The sequence below is a fragment of the Primulina eburnea genome, chromosome 6, assembly GCF_022965805.1.
Source record: "Primulina eburnea isolate SZY01 chromosome 6, ASM2296580v1, whole genome shotgun sequence".
Taxonomy (NCBI): domain Eukaryota; kingdom Viridiplantae; phylum Streptophyta; class Magnoliopsida; order Lamiales; family Gesneriaceae; genus Primulina; species Primulina eburnea.
Window position 1 is genome coordinate 33,801,810 of NC_133106.1, and position 19,866 is coordinate 33,821,675.

The 19,866-nt window shown below is 34.9% G+C and overlaps 3 protein-coding genes across 9 annotated transcripts; 1 reads left to right on the plus strand and 2 right to left on the minus strand.

Moving 5' to 3' along the window:
• Positions 1-1,806: 1,806 nt before the first annotated feature.
• LOC140834526 (bZIP transcription factor 16-like) lies at positions 1,807-8,600 on the plus strand. 6 transcript variants are annotated; one of them, XM_073199469.1, is made up of 14 exons: positions 1,811-1,975; positions 2,090-2,173; positions 2,590-2,692; positions 2,786-2,839; positions 2,916-2,990; positions 3,948-4,037; positions 4,134-4,193; positions 4,304-4,473; positions 4,943-4,997; positions 6,330-6,366; positions 6,450-6,715; positions 7,552-7,629; positions 7,721-7,846; positions 8,131-8,600. In XM_073199469.1, the coding sequence occupies exons 3-14, from the start codon at positions 2,621-2,623 to the stop codon at positions 8,206-8,208; spliced, it is 1,161 nt and encodes a 386-aa protein (XP_073055570.1). In that variant the 5' UTR covers positions 1,811-1,975; positions 2,090-2,173; positions 2,590-2,620; the 3' UTR covers positions 8,209-8,600. The 6 variants fall into 6 exon arrangements, with proteins under 6 accessions (XP_073055573.1, XP_073055574.1, XP_073055572.1 ...); XM_073199470.1 differs by having other exon boundaries at positions 2,095-2,173; XM_073199472.1 differs by having other exon boundaries at positions 1,807-2,173; positions 6,450-6,708; positions 7,551-7,629.
• A 310-nt stretch (positions 8,601-8,910) lies between these two features.
• LOC140834528 (26S proteasome non-ATPase regulatory subunit 8 homolog A-like) lies at positions 8,911-12,113 on the minus strand. The gene is made up of 6 exons (XM_073199474.1): positions 11,879-12,113; positions 11,182-11,260; positions 10,972-11,074; positions 10,237-10,500; positions 9,453-9,564; positions 8,911-9,255 (listed from the first exon to the last, which is right to left on the minus strand). The coding sequence occupies exons 1-6, from the start codon at positions 11,981-11,983 to the stop codon at positions 9,115-9,117; spliced, it is 804 nt and encodes a 267-aa protein (XP_073055575.1). The 5' UTR covers positions 11,984-12,113; the 3' UTR covers positions 8,911-9,114.
• A 1,063-nt stretch (positions 12,114-13,176) lies between these two features.
• LOC140834529 (auxin response factor 9-like) lies at positions 13,177-17,905 on the minus strand. 2 transcript variants are annotated; one of them, XM_073199476.1, is made up of 15 exons: positions 17,629-17,905; positions 17,333-17,404; positions 17,083-17,201; positions 16,812-16,907; positions 16,559-16,615; positions 16,296-16,448; positions 16,116-16,200; positions 15,834-15,924; positions 15,323-15,487; positions 15,121-15,234; positions 14,969-15,041; positions 14,725-14,878; positions 14,100-14,638; positions 13,778-13,965; positions 13,177-13,681 (listed from the first exon to the last, which is right to left on the minus strand). In XM_073199476.1, exons 2-15 carry the CDS (start codon positions 17,382-17,384, stop codon positions 13,573-13,575), a joined length of 1,995 nt encoding a protein of 664 aa, XP_073055577.1. In that variant the 5' UTR covers positions 17,385-17,404; positions 17,629-17,905; the 3' UTR covers positions 13,177-13,572. The 2 variants fall into 2 exon arrangements, with proteins under 2 accessions (XP_073055577.1, XP_073055576.1); XM_073199475.1 differs by having other exon boundaries at positions 17,333-17,905.
• Positions 17,906-19,866: the final 1,961 nt, after the last annotated feature.

Genomic DNA, 19,866 nt, shown 5'->3' on the forward strand with positions numbered 1-19,866 from the left:
TTAATCAGTATTAAAGAATTATTAACAACCATTTTTAATTCAGTTGGACTTATATGTGTATAATACAATCCAGTAAGAAACATTGATAGTTTTTCAATTACATATTTCTTTCTTGATATATATGTGGTAAGACACATATATTTTTTTTTATTTCATTTATTGTCTGACTATCATACCTATGAGAATATATGTTATTAAAACTCAACAAAATTCTTTTCGATTGTGGTGAATACGAAACATCATTTATCTAACAAAAAATGTGCTTTACCATACCTTTTATCAAGTCTACAGGACCTGATATTGTATTCATCATTGTTTTTGTTGGTTTTAGTTCCAAAAAATATCTTTTATCTTGGAGAATACTAGAATAGTGTGCATTGTACCACTATCAGGTATAAAAACTTCTATGTGATTAGTTCCTTGTTTAGCTTTGTTCATAGCATTTTCCATATTTATACTTTAAAAAAAATGCAATGAAAGAAATTACTTACAATACATATGTAATAAAATTCATATCATAATTATACAATAAAACATTAGCATATGAGCACATGAATAATAAAATATTTTACATTTTATTCCACTAATATACTGATCATTTTCAGAGAAATCATTCAAAAAATTTGCAGCATCAAAAAATGAGTTGAATCACTCAAACGATCATTGTATTCAATGAATTTCATCTATTTTTCTTTATCCTTTACCGATTCTTTATAGAGCTTACAAAGTTATTCGGGGGATCGACAAATACGAGACCAATGTCCTGGAGTACTGCATCTAAAACAAGAGCTTTCAAATCGTTTTGAGTGATTTTCATCAACACTCATGTTCTCATGATGCTTTTTTAGTGGATGATTTGTGACGCTCTTTTGAGATGAGTTATAGAAGTAACTATCTCAATTGTTTTCAAAACCAGCCGCAACCACGACCACTTCCGCGTCCACGTCTACGACCTCGACCAAAATCTTGTCTTTAAATTTGATTTTGGTTTCCAAATTTAAATTCATTTTTACTTATAACATTTACTTCTGGAAATGCTGTTGATCCAGTGGTCGAGATTGATGATTTCTCATTAACAGCTCGTTGTTCTTTTCTGTCACAAGGAGACATGCGATAAATTCAGAATATCTCACAAATCCACACACTCATATTGCTATTGTACAATTATATTTGATGTGTGAAAAGTGGAAATTTTTTTCAAGCTTTTCCGATTCTGTAACTTCATGTTCGCAAAATTTTAATCGCGAGATTATTCGATATACCGTTGAATTGTAATCACTGACTTTCTTAAAATCTTGGAATCTCAACATATTTCATTTATCACGGGTATAGCTTCCTTTATATGTTCAAATATTCTTTAATCCTTTCCATAAAGCCATGCGATCTTTTTCAATGAGATAATTACATTTTAATCTTTCGTCAAGATGTCGATGCAAAAATATCATAACTTTTGTTTTTTCTTATGATGATGAGATACCATTTTCTTTAATGGTCTCATTTAGACCCAATGAATCAAGATGCATTTCTAAATCGAGAGTTCATGACATATAAATTTTTCCCGTAATGTTGAGCGCCACAAATTCGATATTTACCAAATTTAACATGGTGGTTACTATAAATATAACAATACATCATCACACACTAATTTTAAAATTTACAATTCTTATTTTAACAGATATTATATATTTGAATGACAGAAATCTCGTTTCAAATTTAAGATATATAAGTTTTAAATACAAATGCTCCGACCCATGAAGATAACCCGGAGACAGGAAGGCAGCATTACGTAACACAATCGCGGCCATTAAATATTCCACGCATACGATAGACATTCATCAAATCATCCAAATCCACGGTGGATACCACATCGGCATTCTCTCGCTGCAAATCTTCCGAAAGGGGCCAAGCATGTCCACGATCTCACAAAAGAAGCCCTAATTTCCTGAATTCCCCGATTTTTTTACCACTCTAATTAGTTACGACTCAAATCTTGAGGAATTCCGTGAAATTGAGTTTTTCATACCCCAATTTTTTCACAGGACGTAATATTTTTATTCTAAAGTTTTTGAATTTACTTCTATTGTTGAAGGAAAGAAGGATTGGGGTTTGAGCTTCCTCGCAGCTGTGCGGAGTTACCTGTTCAAGCTTGCCGAGTTAGGGTTCATTTTTTGTGGTAAGTCTTTCGAATTCGGAAATATTAATCGGCTTTTTGACTCAGTTTATTCACGTGAGTTTATGGTGAAATTTTTCCAGGTTTGTATCCCATGCTTGGGCGAGTTAATGCGTCATGTATATTTTCCTTGCATCTGGCGTCTGATTGTGATTTGTGTAGATTTAATGTATAATTATTCTACTTGACGATAACAGCCTTTTTGCTTTATAATTCTCATATGGGTATTGTAGGTCTTTTCATCATCCTCACAATTTTATGTTATTGTATACAGATAATTTACTTTTGAATTTCCGTGTAACGTGAAAGATTTTGATTTCCTGTGTGCCATTTTTTCAATCAAGATCTAGTCATGTTTTCATTTTTTTTAGCTTGTGCAAAGCATCTTGCTAAATGTGTATGTGCTGGGATGATTATAGTGATATTGGAGGAGGTGGTGTATTGTAAAACATGGGAAGTAGTGAAGTGGATAAATCTTCGAAGGAGGGGAAAGAAGCAAAGGAACCAAAAACTCCTTTACAGGTTATCCTGCTGGTGGATCTTGGTATCATGTACTCTTACGGTATTTTTTACTAGCTTATGATTTAAAATATTGCATTTTTGGGAAATTTCCAGGAACATACTCCAGCTGTTTCAGGCATGGTTGCTACCGATTGGTCTGGATTTCAGGTTGCTATTTTTCATCTGGTTGTACCTCATTGACTTTGAACTTTCTAGTTATATGGCATGGATTGTGATTGTGTAGGCATATTCTCCTATGCCTCCACCTGGGTTCTTGGCATCAAGTCCACAGGCCCACCCTTACATGTGGGGTGTTCAGGTATAATATTTCTTTGTTTTTTTGGTCCAGGAAAAGATAGCATGTATAGATTTTTGAAGTAATATCTCAGCTTATATGCTCATAGGGTTCTTGGAGACGAGAACTTAGCATAGAATCAAATCGTTAACAAATCTAAATTTCAATATATTACATTTGAAGACTACAATAACTTGATGTCGCTTTACCATACTTATAAGTTTCTGCTTAGCTGTTGTATATCCCCTCCGTAGTCATGATATGATCATTGATCAGACCCTGTAAAGAAATGAAACGTGGTTCTTTATAAATTTCACAAGTTGCATTGCTCCTAAATTCTATGGTTTATTGGAATAATGACCATATAGCATGCTTTGAGTGCTTCTAGTTCTACTAGTGAATTTTCAGAAATTGTAGTGCAATCTTCCAATGAGATGCCAACAGAAACATAGTCTTGCAGAGTGAACTTAAGATGCGTCCAACAAGCAAGTATTAAGCCATGTGACAAAACATTTCTGCATAGCTAACTTATCCCAGTATTGGTTCCTGACTAGCTTTTCTGTAGTTTCTGTTATTGAGAGAAGGTACTAACATAAAGAATTGGTGATTCAGGGATGGTAAAAGTTTGATTAACAAAGATGGTTCCGAATCAGATTTGCTAAAATTGTAGAAACTGTTCTTGAGCTAGGTATCTGTGGACAAGTGAAAATTTTGAGAAAGAAGAGATTTATATCCATATCATAAGCAGGAGAGAAAAAAACATAGTATGTTGTTATAATGGCTTGTGATAGATTTTTGACTTTTTGCGAAACATGTCGTGATTCATGACTAAGCAAGTTCATCCAGCACATGGCATCTAAAAATGCATTTATTCGTGAACTAATATTCCCTCAATTATTTCTAATTTTCAATTTTGTTTTGGGCCTTATTAAGTGAAAATATATCATACAATTACCTATATTGTGTTTATGTTACTTGCAGCAATTTATTCCACCATATGGCACCCCTCCACATCCATATGTTGCTATGTACCCTCATGGGGGTATATATGCACATCCAACTATGGCTCCGGTATATCCTCTTTAGTTTCTGTTGTTGCATGTTTGTGATCGAGCTCATCTCGATGCATCGGCTTTAATGTTTCTTGGCGTCTTCAATTTTGTTTAGGGATCTTATCCCTTTAGTCCTTTCACTATGCCTTCTCCAAACGGTGTTGCTGAAACCTCTGTGAGTCCACATGACACTTGCGATTTTTTCCCTCCATTCTTCTTTTAATGTGATGTACACTAATCTTTCCCATGAACTAATTGGAACATAATGTTTATATGTACATAAAGGCCAACTCTCCTAGCAACATGGAGGTGGATGGCAAGTCATTTGAAGGGAAGGAAAAGCTGCCAATCAAAAGATCCAAGGGAAGTTTGGTCAGTTTAAACATGATCACTGGGAAGAATAATGAACCTGGAAAAATGTCAGGTGCATCTGCAAATGGTTTGCATTCTAAAAGGTATTGGTGAATGTGTGAACCAACATAGTCAAGGGACATAAATACACATCATTGTTTATATATATTGTTAATATATGAAAGCTCACTCATCCACAAATTTGTTGCTTGATGGGGTGGGGGTTAGGTCCCGGAGATGGAAAGTGACTTTGGCATAGAATTTATGTTTTCAATTAATTGTTCAGTTTTGATATCAGCTCTTGCGACAGCATTATTTTTGTTGTCAGATAAAATTCCTCATCCTTTTCTTTTTGTCTTTTGTTATTTTCTCCTTGGTTTTGAGGATTATCACATATTGTAGTTTTTCATGTTTTCCTTCACATTCCTTATCTTTGTTTGCCGGTACCTGTACTATCATATTTAATTATGAGGACGAATTTGTGTTACCTATGTCTTTTCTTTAAATAATCTGTAGTTGCTGAACATTGTGTTAAATTTCTTAATCGAGCTGTTTGATTGACAAAATCTTCAGTGCTGAAAGTGCTAGTGAAGGTTCAAGTGAAGGAAGTGATGCTGATTCTGAAAACGTAAGTTTTATGGTTGCACTTTTACAAGTTGCTAAAAATTAAGAATCCCGTGCATAAACTTTTTGCAGTTCAGGGCATCAATCAATGAATAATGTTACGTTCCATTTAAACATACATCACCTGAAAAGTTTTTTTGATGTTTGATCCTCACATCTCGAGACACATTTTTGTCTGCTATTGTATTGTTTGGATTATTCTTGAATCAGATGTGGATCCATTGAGATTCAATCAAAAAGAGTAATACTTTCTGTTCGAGTAACAAACATAACGAATAATGTCTAAACACAATAGACCTAACTTATTAGGTGATGTACTCTGTATTCAGAAAAGTAATCCACACTAAATTGTACTGAGAATATATATTGGGATAAGACAATTGATCCCATAAGGACACCACGTAATCAATTACAAATATAGAATTTGTGCAAAATAACTCTCTAGCTCATCTAATAAAAAAATATTAGCCGTCTGGTTGTCCCATGAAATTTGCACCATTTTAAACACGAAGATACAATTTTCTCACTTGTTGCTATATCAAATATCTGTGATTATCTGTTGAATTTTGGTTTTGGCAAAGGAAAAATAGATAAAGAAAATTCTAATATCTTCATTAGTCCATCTTAATAATGAACATGAATGTCATATTTTCAGAATGGTTCAAGTGTTGTTGCAAAGCAGCAGTTTTCATATATTTCAAGCAGTCAAGTGTGACTTTGGTATTTACTTTGTACATTTGGGCCATGTAGTGACTGACGAAAATGAATTGACAGACCATAGGGAATTGTTTTTTTTTATGCGATTGGCTCTCTTTGCACTATTGGTGTTAGTAAAACTCCACTGTAAATACCCAACCCGGTTACATATTTTTATATATTTTTTATAACATTAATTTTTAATATGTATAAAAAGAAATTGAGGGAAATGAAAATTTAGAATTCTCTTTAAAATGTAAGGTAGCACGTATTTTTTATTACTAAAATATACAAAATAATATTTTGAAAAAGGTACTGATAAAAATTGAAAAGTGTATTTTTTAATTACTGGTGGGTACCCGGGCTGGTCTTGGTTGCTCGCATATGAAAAAAGCCACACAGTTATAAGTCGCATCAGGATTATGTTGTCATTTAAGGCCCAGTTAATGACCGGAATTAAGTGGATCAAGTTTAATAGGTCTTGTTTTCACCTGATCGGATAGGGTTTTTGGTTTTCCTGATTTCTGTTTTCACCCACCTGTTAGAAAATCCTATGATGAGATTGCAAATAACCATGTGTGTTAAAAGAATTAGATCACACTGGTTTCTCCTTATGAACTTTCTTCTATTATTTTTGCAGGAATTGCCCGAGAAGTCTGGTGGCCAGCAAGATTCAGGTACTATTCTTGTAGATTTTACTTCTACTGCTGTCTTAATCTAGTTTCTGGACATTGTCATGACTCATGTTATCTTGCTACAGCTGAACGCAATTCTCAGAATGGAGGGCTGGCCACGCCTCACCCTATGGTAAATCAAACAATGTCTATTGTGCCAATGCCAGCAGCAGGGGCAGTAGGTGGTATTCCTGGTCCCACAACTAACTTAAACATTGGAATGGATTATTGGGGTACTGCTCCAGCTTCTGCTATACCTCCCATGCGAGAAAAGGTACCTGCTTCTTCAGTTGTTGGAGGAATGGTTGCTTCTGTATCACGGGACAATGCTCAGTCACAGCCCTGGATACAGGTGCCAAAACAGATTTTGATATGACGAGGATTATTTAGTTCCTTAAAGATGGAGATTATTCTAGTCATATGAAGATAATTTTTCATTTTTTAAGATGAATCAGTTAGCGTATATGGTAGGCGGCCCAGAGCCTATGAATTGAGTCTCATTGGTCACCTGTTCAAACCAGTCGAATACCCTCTCCAGATATCAAGTCAAAGATTCCTTATTTAACTGAATACCTGAGTTAAGGAACATATAGAGCCGTTAAAAAGTTGCATCAACAATGGAAGCAGTCGTATTAACCTTGAGTCCATGACTCTTTAAACTTAAAGCAACAATGATACTTTTGTACCGTTGCTTTGTGTGCTCTTTTACCACTTTCATTTGCGGTGCATGCAATGATAGTTACTTTTCATGTGTTTTTATTACCAACTTATATTCATTTACATCATCAAAGATTGCAAATAACATCATGCTAAAAATAAAAGGTCGATTGAGCGTCTGAAGAAAAGCAGAAAGGAAAATGGATTGAAGAACATTGAACTGCAATAAAACAAGATAAAAAAACGAAGATTGTTGGAGATCTGATGACAAATTCTGATTGTTTTATGACTTGATTCACCATTTATCATCCTAATTTCACAAATCTTCACTTGATCGATATGGTGTCCATTTCTTAACGATCGAATATTGGTTTTTTATCGCGGAGAATTTTTCTAGATTACATACTAAGCTGCCTTGACAGGGTCTATGCTGTTTCCTTTTTAACTTTGTGAGTGATTAATATTATTTCCTCTGTACAGAGAAGATATTTTTGTGTTTTTCCATCTTGACCTTGTTCGCTGTGAGTCCAGGATGAAAGGGAGCTCAAAAGACAGAGAAGAAAGCAGTCAAACAGGGAATCTGCTCGTCGATCTAGATTACGCAAGCAGGTAACTGGTCAATACTTCCATTTTCTCATTTTATTTAATCAGGCCTCCATGATATCTGATTGTATTGCTTGTTTTTTGTTGCAAAATTCAGGCAGAATGCGATGAACTTGCCCAACGTGCAGAAGCAATGAAAGAAGAAAATGCATCGCTCAGGACAGAATTGGCTCGGATAAGGAATGAGTACGAGCAACTTCTTGCTCAGAATGCATCACTCAAGGTATTGTCTGTATTTTTGCATGGAATCTTACTATACTTGGAGCTACGTCTATCAAAGTCCCGATGCTCAATTGTTGTGTTGGCATGTGCTCCTCAGTTGTCACTTTAGAAGTTTGCACTCACGGAACATTATTGATCATTGGTGATTTTGGCAATACTTTGACCAAGTATCAAAATCATTTTATTCGAGAACTGTTCACTGGGGCTTTGAGGAAGCTGTATTGTTCATTTTATGGTACACTTCACATTTCTTGCAGTAATAATTCTCCAAATGTGGTTTTACAGGAGCGACTTGGTGAACTACCTGATCAAGAAGATCCAAGGTGCAGTCTGGATGATCAGCGGAGATCACATGCAGAGTGAGCGATAAATTTTCTCATGCAAATTGAGTTCAATGACTTAACCGCTAGTGACTGGGAAACCCCTTAAATTACGTGGTACGATGATATAGTGATATAGGTGAGAGCTTGGTTGTCATTTTAGTCTCAGTTCAGTACTTACATGTCTAATACTATTGATCGTATTTGTTTTGACCAAATCTCCTTTTAGTCTCACAACTTACATGTCTAATGCTATTGATCGTGTTTGTTTTGACCGATTTCTCGCGGTCGACAAACACGGGTTCATTGAGCTTATGACTGGTGCCCGTGGCTCAATGACTGGTGCCCGTACCCTCGACTCTGTTACCACGTTGTGTTGAATTGTATTTTTATGTTTGGAATAGGTTACGCAATAAAACACGCCCTTACTCATCATTTAGCTTGATGCTTTTTGTTGGTTAATAATATGATAAAAATTTGACGTGCCAATTCAACCATTGTGATACTTTTATAACCCTCTATGTTGTGATGAGATCAAATTATAGCTCTAAACCCGAAAACGTGATGAATATGTGGATAAAAATAACAAAATCTCATGGTGTAAAGTTATGAATTTAATCTCGTTCAACAAAATAAAAAATGTTAGTTTAGTCCATGCCTCTCTCCTTCGGGGAAAAAACTTGAACCTTCTTTTGAGCCCCAAATAGACTAAAAGATGAAAATTTCCAAAGTAAGCAAGAGTAGGTGAAATATGGAGAAAAAGGCAAAGTTCAACTACAATCACATTTTTTATGAAGTCATTACAAAAAAATAAAATGGAATGGGGAGCACAACGATCAGGTTATGAGGGGAAATGATCAATAAAATCAAAACATGGTAATACAATGGTAGTTAAAAAGTACAGTTTAAGCAAAGGATCAAATGTAAAATGGCAGCACGAGAAGTCTCCTCACACAATCCGCTCCAATTCCCTAGCATAACTGAGTGTCTGGTTGATCAGCTGCAAAGATGGAATCTCCTTGCAAGGCGTCGATTCTTTAGATCTTTGGAAAAATACAAATCCATTCTTGATCTCCCACTCGGGATGCTCCTGCATATTCCAACATCATATACCAAGTATCACTGGCTTCAATGCCAAATAAACTAGATAGAAAATATAGTCTGCGATATAGTAAATAGGCATTTTACGTGGTTATATTTAGAAGCCAAATTGAATGGTAACATGCTAGTGTGTATAGCAAAACCGGGGGAGGGGAGTTTGGAAAAAATACGGGCAACAATTTTTACCTCGTTGATGTATTCAGATAATTCTTGATCCGAAGAAAACAGCAGGATTTGCCTTGCATCTTTTATTGAAAGGGAATCATATGCCTTTTCACTGCATCCAGCTATCTCATCCCTACCACCGAAAATAAATCAAGTTCCGAAAAGTGGAAATTTGGTCTTAGCATAATGAAAAACGCATATAATCACATAAATGGATATAATATAAAATTGTGTCGTACGATATATATGTGTGCACACACACACACACACATATATATCGTACGACACAATTTTATATTATATCCATTTATGTGATTATATGCGATATATATATATAGAGCAATGATACCCTGCACACTCTTTTCCTGCACACCTGTGGGCGTCTGCCTACGTGGCACGCCCACAACCACACAAATTTTTTTGTTTTGTTTATTTAAAAAAAAGCTGACCAATCATGCACCGCCACGTAGGCGGTGCTCATGATACCCTGCACACCTGGTGTGCAGGGCAACAAATTCGTATATATATATATATATATATATATATATATATATATATATATAACAAACAGGAACTACAAGCATGGAGAGAGAAGCCTGTCTGAAAAGATGCCTATTGTGTACAAAATAGGATGAACAAGTGGAATAAAAAGGATAAAGGAAAACATCAGTATATCAAATTGCATGATAGGACCAAAATACAGAAATGCTTACACTACTAAATCAGCTCAATCTACCAAAAACACACACAATAGGTGAGTGCCTTTTTTATTGATGTTAACTCCTGCATGATCAGGAAACATTACCTGACTGTCTTTGCCAGTAAGTCCATGAAATAAACATATGTTTCATGAGGTACAGCTTGTCTAGCACTCAACACACGATTATAGGCTCCTTCCATGAAAGATTGCTCCAACTCAACGGCATGCTTGATGCAAGGATTCTCTAAAGCATTAGGAGGAAGTAATTCCAACTCAGTGTGGAATTCAGCGATTCTGTTTTGCACAAGGAGTCTCAAAAGGTTGAGACCCAAAATAGGATACTCCTGAGCTGATAGTGGGAGACGGCCTCTGTTACATTACATCCAAATGGCAAAAACAAATGCCTAAGAATGTAAATACACCACTTCAAAGTGCACAATAGTTTATATATAAAAGAGTTGTCGACATATAATTCATCATGAAAAAGTGAAAGCATGGAACAAAATCAGTTTGATTATCAAATAAGACGCAGGAAATTAAGAAGCAAAGAATATAAATTTTAGATATAGTCAAATCATCAATTACTAAATTAGTTTTGTTAGGAATCAATCTCTAAAATATTTGTAATTAATATTCAGTGCTTCAACACTTGTACTGATCCATCAATATTCTAATGAAAGAACAAACACGTCCATAAAAGCTTGTAACGTTCAGGTGAGCCAATTAAGAGGAGCATGGTTATATAATTTTCAGCAAATAAATAAAAAACCAATCTCTGATTCACTGCTATCCAAATAACATGCAATAAACTTTTGTGCCAGCAAGTAGAAACAAAGTTACCGGGCATCCGTATAGTATGGTTTCAATTGGAAAAAATCCCGCTCAAAAGCATCCTGATCCTCAGTTTTCACACTAAGAACAACTGCATATTCGTATATGTCCCCTGAAAAAAGGTCAAAGCAGAAGACATACAAAGTATTGAGAAAATCAATCTGAATGTGATGACAAACATCCCAAACATATGAGTAATAAATAAAAGGACAGCAATACTTGCTAGCGTCAATTCACGGATGTTATTTGGTGTTTCCTGAAATAATGGAGGCAGACTCTTAAATTCTGTTAATAGAACCTGCAATAAAATACAAGATACACCATTCATTAGCAATATCAACCTGAATCAATTCCAAATAAATGATAATTCACAATGTGCTAAATTAAGCATATTCCAAATTGAACTTGTAAGAAAATCATTTTCCTCTCGTTTCCCTTAGAAAACTATCTAAAAATAATCTGTTCCTTGACCAAACTTCTCCAAATCCAATATCCGATTTCAGGGGACATATACGAATATGCAGTTGTTCTTAGTGTCCATACTAGCTTAAATAGATATTCGTATTTCAGGGGACATATTCGTATATGTCCCCTGAAAAAAGGTCAAAGCAGAAGACTAGCTTAAATAGATATTCGTATATCGAATTTGTCCATACTAGCTTAAATAGATATTCAGATCTCACTTCGTGTACCGATTTCAGCCAAAAGTTCTAAATAGCAAAGTACGAACATTAATTACGAAAACTAAAGCTCTCTCTATCATTAGATAAAGTAAAATCACATTACTTTAACCGTAGCATATCTCACCCGAGACAAGAAAATACACATCCAGAACCTAAAAAGTTTATTTGAAACAAAGAGCGATACATGTTTACAAAAATAGTTGAATTCCGAACCAAAAAAAAGTAATATTTACCTTGAGCTGCGAGAGGAGTCTAGCACAAGTATCATAATCCTTCCGCACGAAAGCCGCTTGGAACCTCTCAAACATTTGGGAAACCTCGGTGATTTTCGGATCCATTTCTGTCTTCAGCAATTTTCTTCAGAGAAATTTTAGGGTTTTCGGAAGAACGTGAAAGGACCCGGCCTCTTCGTTCTGCAGAAGAAAGAAGTGTGCCGCAAATGGGTCTAACCGGTTCCTGTGAAAGAATCGGGGTCGACCCGACATTCATTGGCCCATATATTTTGGGCCACAACCCATAAGCCTATTTCTTGGTGGCCCAAACCTAACTCCAGAATTGAAAGTTCAAGCCCACAATACATCATTACTTGAAATTCCAAAGTAATGTAGTTGGGCAAGCAATGCTCCGGTTTTACTTAACTTTTTTTAGTTGGGTTAATGATTTGTTACAATTGTATTTCGAACTCGATATATCATCTCAAAATTTAGACCTAATTACCCGATAGACTATAAATCATCGACGATTTTTGAAAACTTCTTTAAATTTTTGCCCAATTTTTCATGCTATGTTACATCACTATATCAATAACATTCCAAAAATAAATTGACCGAATTAAATTATATCGGAACCAGGTGGCAGTCAATAAGCACATTGTAATTGATATGGTCCAAGATATGCACAAATTAACAAGTCCCAGCTTCATGATTAAGCATACGCTTTCTCTGTTCTTTTTTCGAGTCTCCAGCATTATGTATCCTTTCACGTAGCTAGCAACTTTTCTTACTTTCCTAAGTTCAATTATCGTCAAGAGCTTCGTTTCCGCACGTAGGAATTAATTAAATTTAGAGTTTCGAAATTAAAATTCGAAATATAAAACAGAAATACATTTTATTTTGCATCTTAGGAGTGCCTACTTCGTTGAGAATTAAACAAACAAGTGACAACATTCAATTCTTTATGACACCAACAAATAAAAAACCAAGGAAAAGAACTTGTTCCCAGGCACATAAATTTCAACAGAAACGGCATTAAATGACGTACACCCTTATTGGTGCAGTGACGTAAACTTGGGTTTCATCCGATTGATTTCATCCTACATGTAGGGACACTACCTCATGATAGAATCAAAAACCCAAATTTAACCACACATACATGAGGTCCACTAATTTTTTTAAAATCACATATGTGTGTGAATATTACTCATCCAAATCATGTGGGGACAGTGCCCCCACATATAGCATCGAAGCAACCAGTTTCATCCCGTCAAATTTCACACCCTTGTTGCATTTAAAAAAAACGAAAAGGAAATGGCATTAAAAGGCACCATTTTACTTGTTTTAAATAGAGACACAAGAAATGCCTGGAGTCCTCGATGCCAAAGTCCACACACATAATCTATTTACATATGATGTAGGATGGCTAAACATTTTTCTCATCCATTTTCATCACAAACACCCTCCCTAACTGCACATCTTCTAATCCTCTTTTAATCAGCTGCCCTGATACTAGTACAGTTTCGTCAATACCTAAATACGAGTCCAGATTCGACAAAACTGTGTCACTAACTAAGCTAGTTTAGTGCACGTTACATGGTTTGGTCCATCAGCAAGAGACATCCCCTCGTTTCTTGGAATACAAATATATAAATACATTTAAATGAAGCAGAAGGGTCAAAGGATCAGAAACAAACAAACGAGCGAATTGCACTTCAATCTTTGTATTCTGCAGATGGAGGTAAAGGGATCTTGGTTTCTTCCATTTTCTTCACGTCTTGGCTAGGACAGATGAAAATTCTTCGAACCATGTTGCAGAATTCTCTGCAAAAAAAATTTATGATTAAGCGAGCAAGCCTGTGAAAAGATGGGTTTGATGGTAGGAATATGCAGAAATTGACAAAGCATTGGCAAACTTACGGCCACGGATCATCACCCATCAGCATCATATCCCCTTCGTCATCTGTGAACACTATTTCCAGCTTCTTTCGGGATCTCAGCTCTCCCTTGATTTCAAACATCTCTTCTATTTCGGTTATAAGCTCTTCATATCCATTCAATGCCGTTAAATCCACAGCACGACCAACAGCAACCCCTTGCATTTGTACCTAATCATATTATTTTTTAAACAAAGCATATAATCTTGATTTAACCTATCGATGCAAAGATTGTTGCTTATTTGGTAATAACTCGATGTCAAAAGGTGTTTATTCGACACAATATTTGTTTGTTCATCGTATACCTTGGTGCGACTTCTAAGCGGATGATTCTGATTCTGTCCGCTCTGAATCTCCTTGGTTGGTACTTGAACCTGGTCTTGCTTCACGTCTTTCAAATCCTTGAAACCACCGGATTTCTGCTCCGAGTAACATGATAATACCATACTTGGAATGCGCACTTCACCACCATATTTTCGTGTGTCCAATGATTTGGGAGGGCAGTTCTCACAAAGGTTCACGAGGGAAGGACGTTTCAAATCAATCCCAAATAACCGACATGTTACAACAGTATCAAATTTCTTTCCGTCATTCTGGGAAGACAAAAGACTGTTGCTTTGTCTTCCCAAGCTTGATGCTGAAGGGTTCAAAATGATAGACCTAGCCGATGCACCTTTACTTTCTTCCATTTCTTCAGCAATCATATTAAAAGAAGTATTCAGACGGGGTGGTGTAGCTTGCGGAATAGCCATGTGGTTAGTCCCTTGTTCCTCAAGATTGCGATAAACTTGATAGGATTCGTGACCCAGATTCCAGGCAGTTGACACAGTTGAAGTTGGTGTTTCTAAAATATCAATTATAAGAAACGACGAGGTTATGATAAAAATGTTGTCGAGAAATAAGGATGAATACGGGGAAGGATAATCTCACCAGGAACCGGAATTTCAACATGTGATCGAAGCCTTTTATGCTTCATTGTCTGGGTCTGAATAATGCTTGTGGGTGTTGACACCACGGACGGTTCGATCTCCCATGGAGAAACCCTTTCAGGTCTCGGAATAGATGCATGTTCATCCCATTGAACCTGGAAAAATTAACAAAACTTTAGAGAATTTCAGTCTCAGGGTGTATGAAATTATGAAACAGAAGCCAGCATACCACCAACAACACGAACCTTGAGTGATCGCCATTTAGAATCTTCCCAATTGGAAGATTTATCCTCAACACCAACTATTGTACCCGAAAACCTAATTGCTTAGAAAAAGAAAATTTTTAATCATTGGAAACATGCAATTCAATACAAGGTAGTTTATTCTGAAAAATAACCTTCTCTCCGGAGAATCCTCCCCCTCAAAACGCATCTTGAATCTCATGCCAACTCCAAATTCATGGTTTACAGCTTCAAGATATTTGTTGAGGCCAATAATGAACTGACTTGTTCTAGAAAGTTTTTGAAACAGAAAAGGAAAATAAGGACATCATGAGCTAAACCACATAAGCATTGTTGCAGGTGAACTTAATACCAGACCTTGGCTTGTAGTAAATAACAAACGGTGTTCGAGTTGAAACAGCATGAGATGCCGTGGCAAGCACTCCGAGGTGCATGCTCTGACTTGAAATCAGCGACGATGGCATCGAGCTTTGTTGACGGGTATGGCGTCTGACCCCAACACGTAATTCTCCATTCTCTCCCCTGGAAAGAAAAGGCCAGAAAATGACTAACCATAGAGCAAAACTATGATGTTCAAAAAAATATCTGGTTGCCTACTCACGACCATTATTCTTTGGGGTGTGTTTTGATAATCAAATGTACAAAATTTTCGGAGGGCTTCAGTGATAGTAGACTTTGAAAAAGGAAAAAAAACAAAAAAACAAACAAAAAGCAGCAACATTGAAATTGCCATCATCTTTACTAGCTAACTAAGTTAGGAAAAAACATGTTGGATTTTCAGCGGTAAAAGCAAGAAAAATTGAATTTATGGATTTTCAGCGGTAAAAGCAAGAAAAACTGAATTTATCATAATAATATGCATCAGAACCTCAAAAATACAAAAGAATCCCCAGCAACTAATCTCTTAGAAGTAACAAAGGTACTCCATCCCGTCGTTAGCAAATGCCTTCGAGGTTGACCTGATGAGTTTACATAGAATATATTTCAGTGTTGAATCAGGAATATTGGATACACAATATTTATCATATATATTTGGACCATTTATTACATTCATGAATCAAACAACTTGCTCATGAGTGATAACAATAAAAATAAATATATACAAACGCCTAAAATCAAGGAGTGACCAGTAATTGGAATTAGAAATCACCTCTAAAAATATGCTTAAAATGCCATTCGACCTCATGCAAATCCTTGGCTATCAGTTCTTGTGTTGGTGTCTGTTGGGACATGTCCTGATCCGAGAGCAATAGCAGATCAATGTGAAAATTTCTTCCAAATAAACATACCAGGCATGAAACGACTAACCAGGAGAAACCGAAATAGTTACCAGCGGAGGCAGGCATTCATTAGCATGTTTTCGAAGGACAGAGAATCCACCATGGGTACTTGTATCTGACGCAGTCAAAACCTTGCAGAATGAGTGCACTGCAGGTCTAGGAGGCTCCTCCGGAGAGTTATCAAGGCTTCTTGGCTCAGTTTGCTGCAAATATGCAACCATAAAACTTATGTAAATTTCACAATTTAAACCTCACAGCATTTTGCTGAATATCACGTAAAAAATAAAATGAAAAAATCCAAACACATTATTACATCTGTTTCTGGCATCAATGTGATCTGTGCATAAACTTCATCAGTGTCTTTTTCAGCCTATAAATTACAAAATTCCATAAAATTAACAAACCATCACACCGTTAGAATTAACAAGTAAAGTCTTTCATTTGCTAATTCGGCAAAGTATTATAATTATAATTATGAAAAAGAGTGTGTCTAATTTTTGAACACTCGAATTTTCAACAAATAAAGGAGCATAACACACTAAGAAAAGCTAATGAGGGGACCATACCAACAGCTGAATGTTGAAAACACGGCAAAGGATCTTTGAGGGCAGATTAAACATTGGTATTCTTTCATTCAGTTCTTGATTTGTTGATACTTCTAACTGGGAAAAAAAAAAGCACAAATTTAAACGAAACCCAAGAAGAATGCCACAAAATAAGTGAAAAAACAATTTCATTTTTAAAGTCCGGTATTCCGCACAAGATCCTAAATTTAAAGACACCAAAATCAATTTTTCTTCCAAAAACGAAATGAACATAAATTCAAACACAACTTACTTGCTCCATGTGACCCTGTGGAAAATAGTAAACTTTTTCCCCAACATTCGGAACATCCACCAAAGGACCAGCGCAAGCCTTCCATAATTCTACGAACAGCGTATCCTTTACTACAGTCCCTGCAATTCACACAAAAAATAAAATAAATTAACCCAAAACATAAAGCCAAAAAACAACTCAGAAAACTGACTGTTTCAGGAAGGAAAAAAGAAAGAAGGTGTAAATTAACGAATCGTTTCAAAAAATTGACCTTCAACTGAATATCTGCTCTGCTGCTGACAAAATGATCCCGTATTTGCCATAAATTACACCAAGAATTTCCCTTTTAAACAAGAAACCAACCTCAAGATCCTCGATCGAGGCTCAGGACCCGAAAATTTAGATCATATCACAAAGCAAATGTATCCAATTCTAACACATCAGCACCAAACCCACGACATCAAACACTCGCAAACACAACCTTCAACACAATGTACAGCAGCAAAAAAACAAACCCAGTAGATTTATACCCCCCAAAACCTCAGTAGCAGTTGAATAAAAACTCACCCACTACATCAAACCAGAAAACCCTGTTCGCCTTCCTCGGGAAAACGAAAAAAGACCGTAAATGTAACGAAGTAAATAAACATGGGAGCACGAGCAGTAACAGAAACGACTCGAAACAATCCAAGAAACAGCTTAAAATAAGCCCTGATTGATTGCTTCTCTCCTGTTCAGAAGTTATTTAAAAAAATTTGTTCATTCATTTATTAACTGTGTGAGTAATTGAGTTGTGTGAGTTTCACAGAACGTGGTTTGGTTGTCTCCTTTTCCACTGCACACACACACACACACACACACATTGCGTGTGGTGTGTTAACGCCAAGGGATTTAACCGTGGTTAGGGGGCTGGGGTTCAACCGGGGTTAGCCGGTCCCGGTGACGACATTTTTTTGGCGGATAATAGTTTCGTGGGGTTAGTTTCTTGTGTTTGGACATATGTCGTAACTGTGAAACAAGAAAAAAGTTGGGGACTACACAATTAATATTTCTTATTTATTTATTTATTATTATATTATTATTATTATTACTTTTCCTTTTATGTGACGAAAATTTATTTTTTTGAAAAAAATAATAATCGTGTGTAATTCCCACTTTGTCGAATAATTTGTCAAATGATATTAATGATTTTTTTTTGTGATTTAAATTTTATTTTATTTAAAAAAATATTAATTTAAGTCCAATTTCAAGTCAACAATCAATAACTAGCAAAATGTAATGTTTGGGAATATTGACATATTTGTCAATATTTTATAGCTTTATTAAAAATAAATAAGTCGATAAATTTAAAAATACAAATTGTATTTAGTAAAAGTCGAGATGAATAGTAATATTCGACTCAATTAGTACATTTCCAACTATTGATAGCAAATTTTAAAATAACTATATTGGTATCTCAATCTATATAAAATTTTTCTTCCCCAAAATAAAATTTTCCACTTTATTATTATTTTTTTCAAAAACTTTTATGAAATCGTTTTATGAATCGATCTCTTATCTGACTCGATCAATAAAAAAATTATTTTTTATGACAAATATTATTTAATACTCTAAATATAACTGATCAGTCTCACATATAAAAAAACACTTCGAGACAATATCACATAATATTTTTATGTGTAAAAAATAAAATAATAAAAGTTGAGTTGTTAGACTTCAATTGCAGTAATAAAAAAATTAAATTAGAAGAGCGGAGGATGTCGGCATTTGATTGGCCGCCTGTTCCGAGGCAGACAACAAGGTTGGCTCCACCCCACCCGGCAGCCCACTCGATTTCTTCCAAATCCGACATTTCGGTAACAGCAACAATTAATTAATTCAAATCATCAAGGCAATTTATAGTTAATTACCTCACCCTATGGTCCTACTATTTATTATTATTATTATTATTATTATTATTATTATTTTGTCACACTACCCTCGTTTTTTCCAACTGATCCTTGCCTCGTGTCTTCTGCCTATTTTCAAAATATATTTTTAAATAAAAGCACAAAAAAATCTTTTTTTAAAATTTTTTGGAGGTATTATTATTACTGAGGTACGAACATAACGATGATGACCATGATGAAAAATCACCTAAAAAATCCATTACATTTTATATTATAATAACAAAAAAAAACCTAAAAATTAAAATCCATAATTTTTGTCTTTTAAAACAGACATAACTTGTATGTCCGTTATTTGTGTGGGTAAATAATATCATAATTATTTAAATATTATATTTAAATAATATAATGTTTGATTTGACTCATTAAATTTAAAACGAGATGTAAAATATAATTTTTGTTTTTCAATAATTAATTGATGAATATAAATAAAATATAAATGTTAATAATGTAGGTTTATTTTGATGATTTGATTGATGCAGTATAAATAATCTAACACATAAAATTGCAACCAAATATTTGATTGGATCTGATTGTTGGTCGTATCAAATGAATCAATAAAAGGTTTCTTTTGAGAAAATTCTACATTCATGAAGCTGGTCGACTCGATCAATATCTATCATGAAAAATAATATTTTTGACATAAAAGTAATATTTTATCATTATTTTGGTCAAATTTGATATTTATATCACAAATTTGATTCGGCTTACAAGAGTTTTTATGGCGAATCAAAACAAACTTAACTGAACCATTCAACAAATTGTGCCTTTTAAACCATTAACATGTATTCTAAATTTTAACGAATTGATCAATTAATTACAGTGTTTTTAATTTTATCATGGTAAATCTAAAAGTATG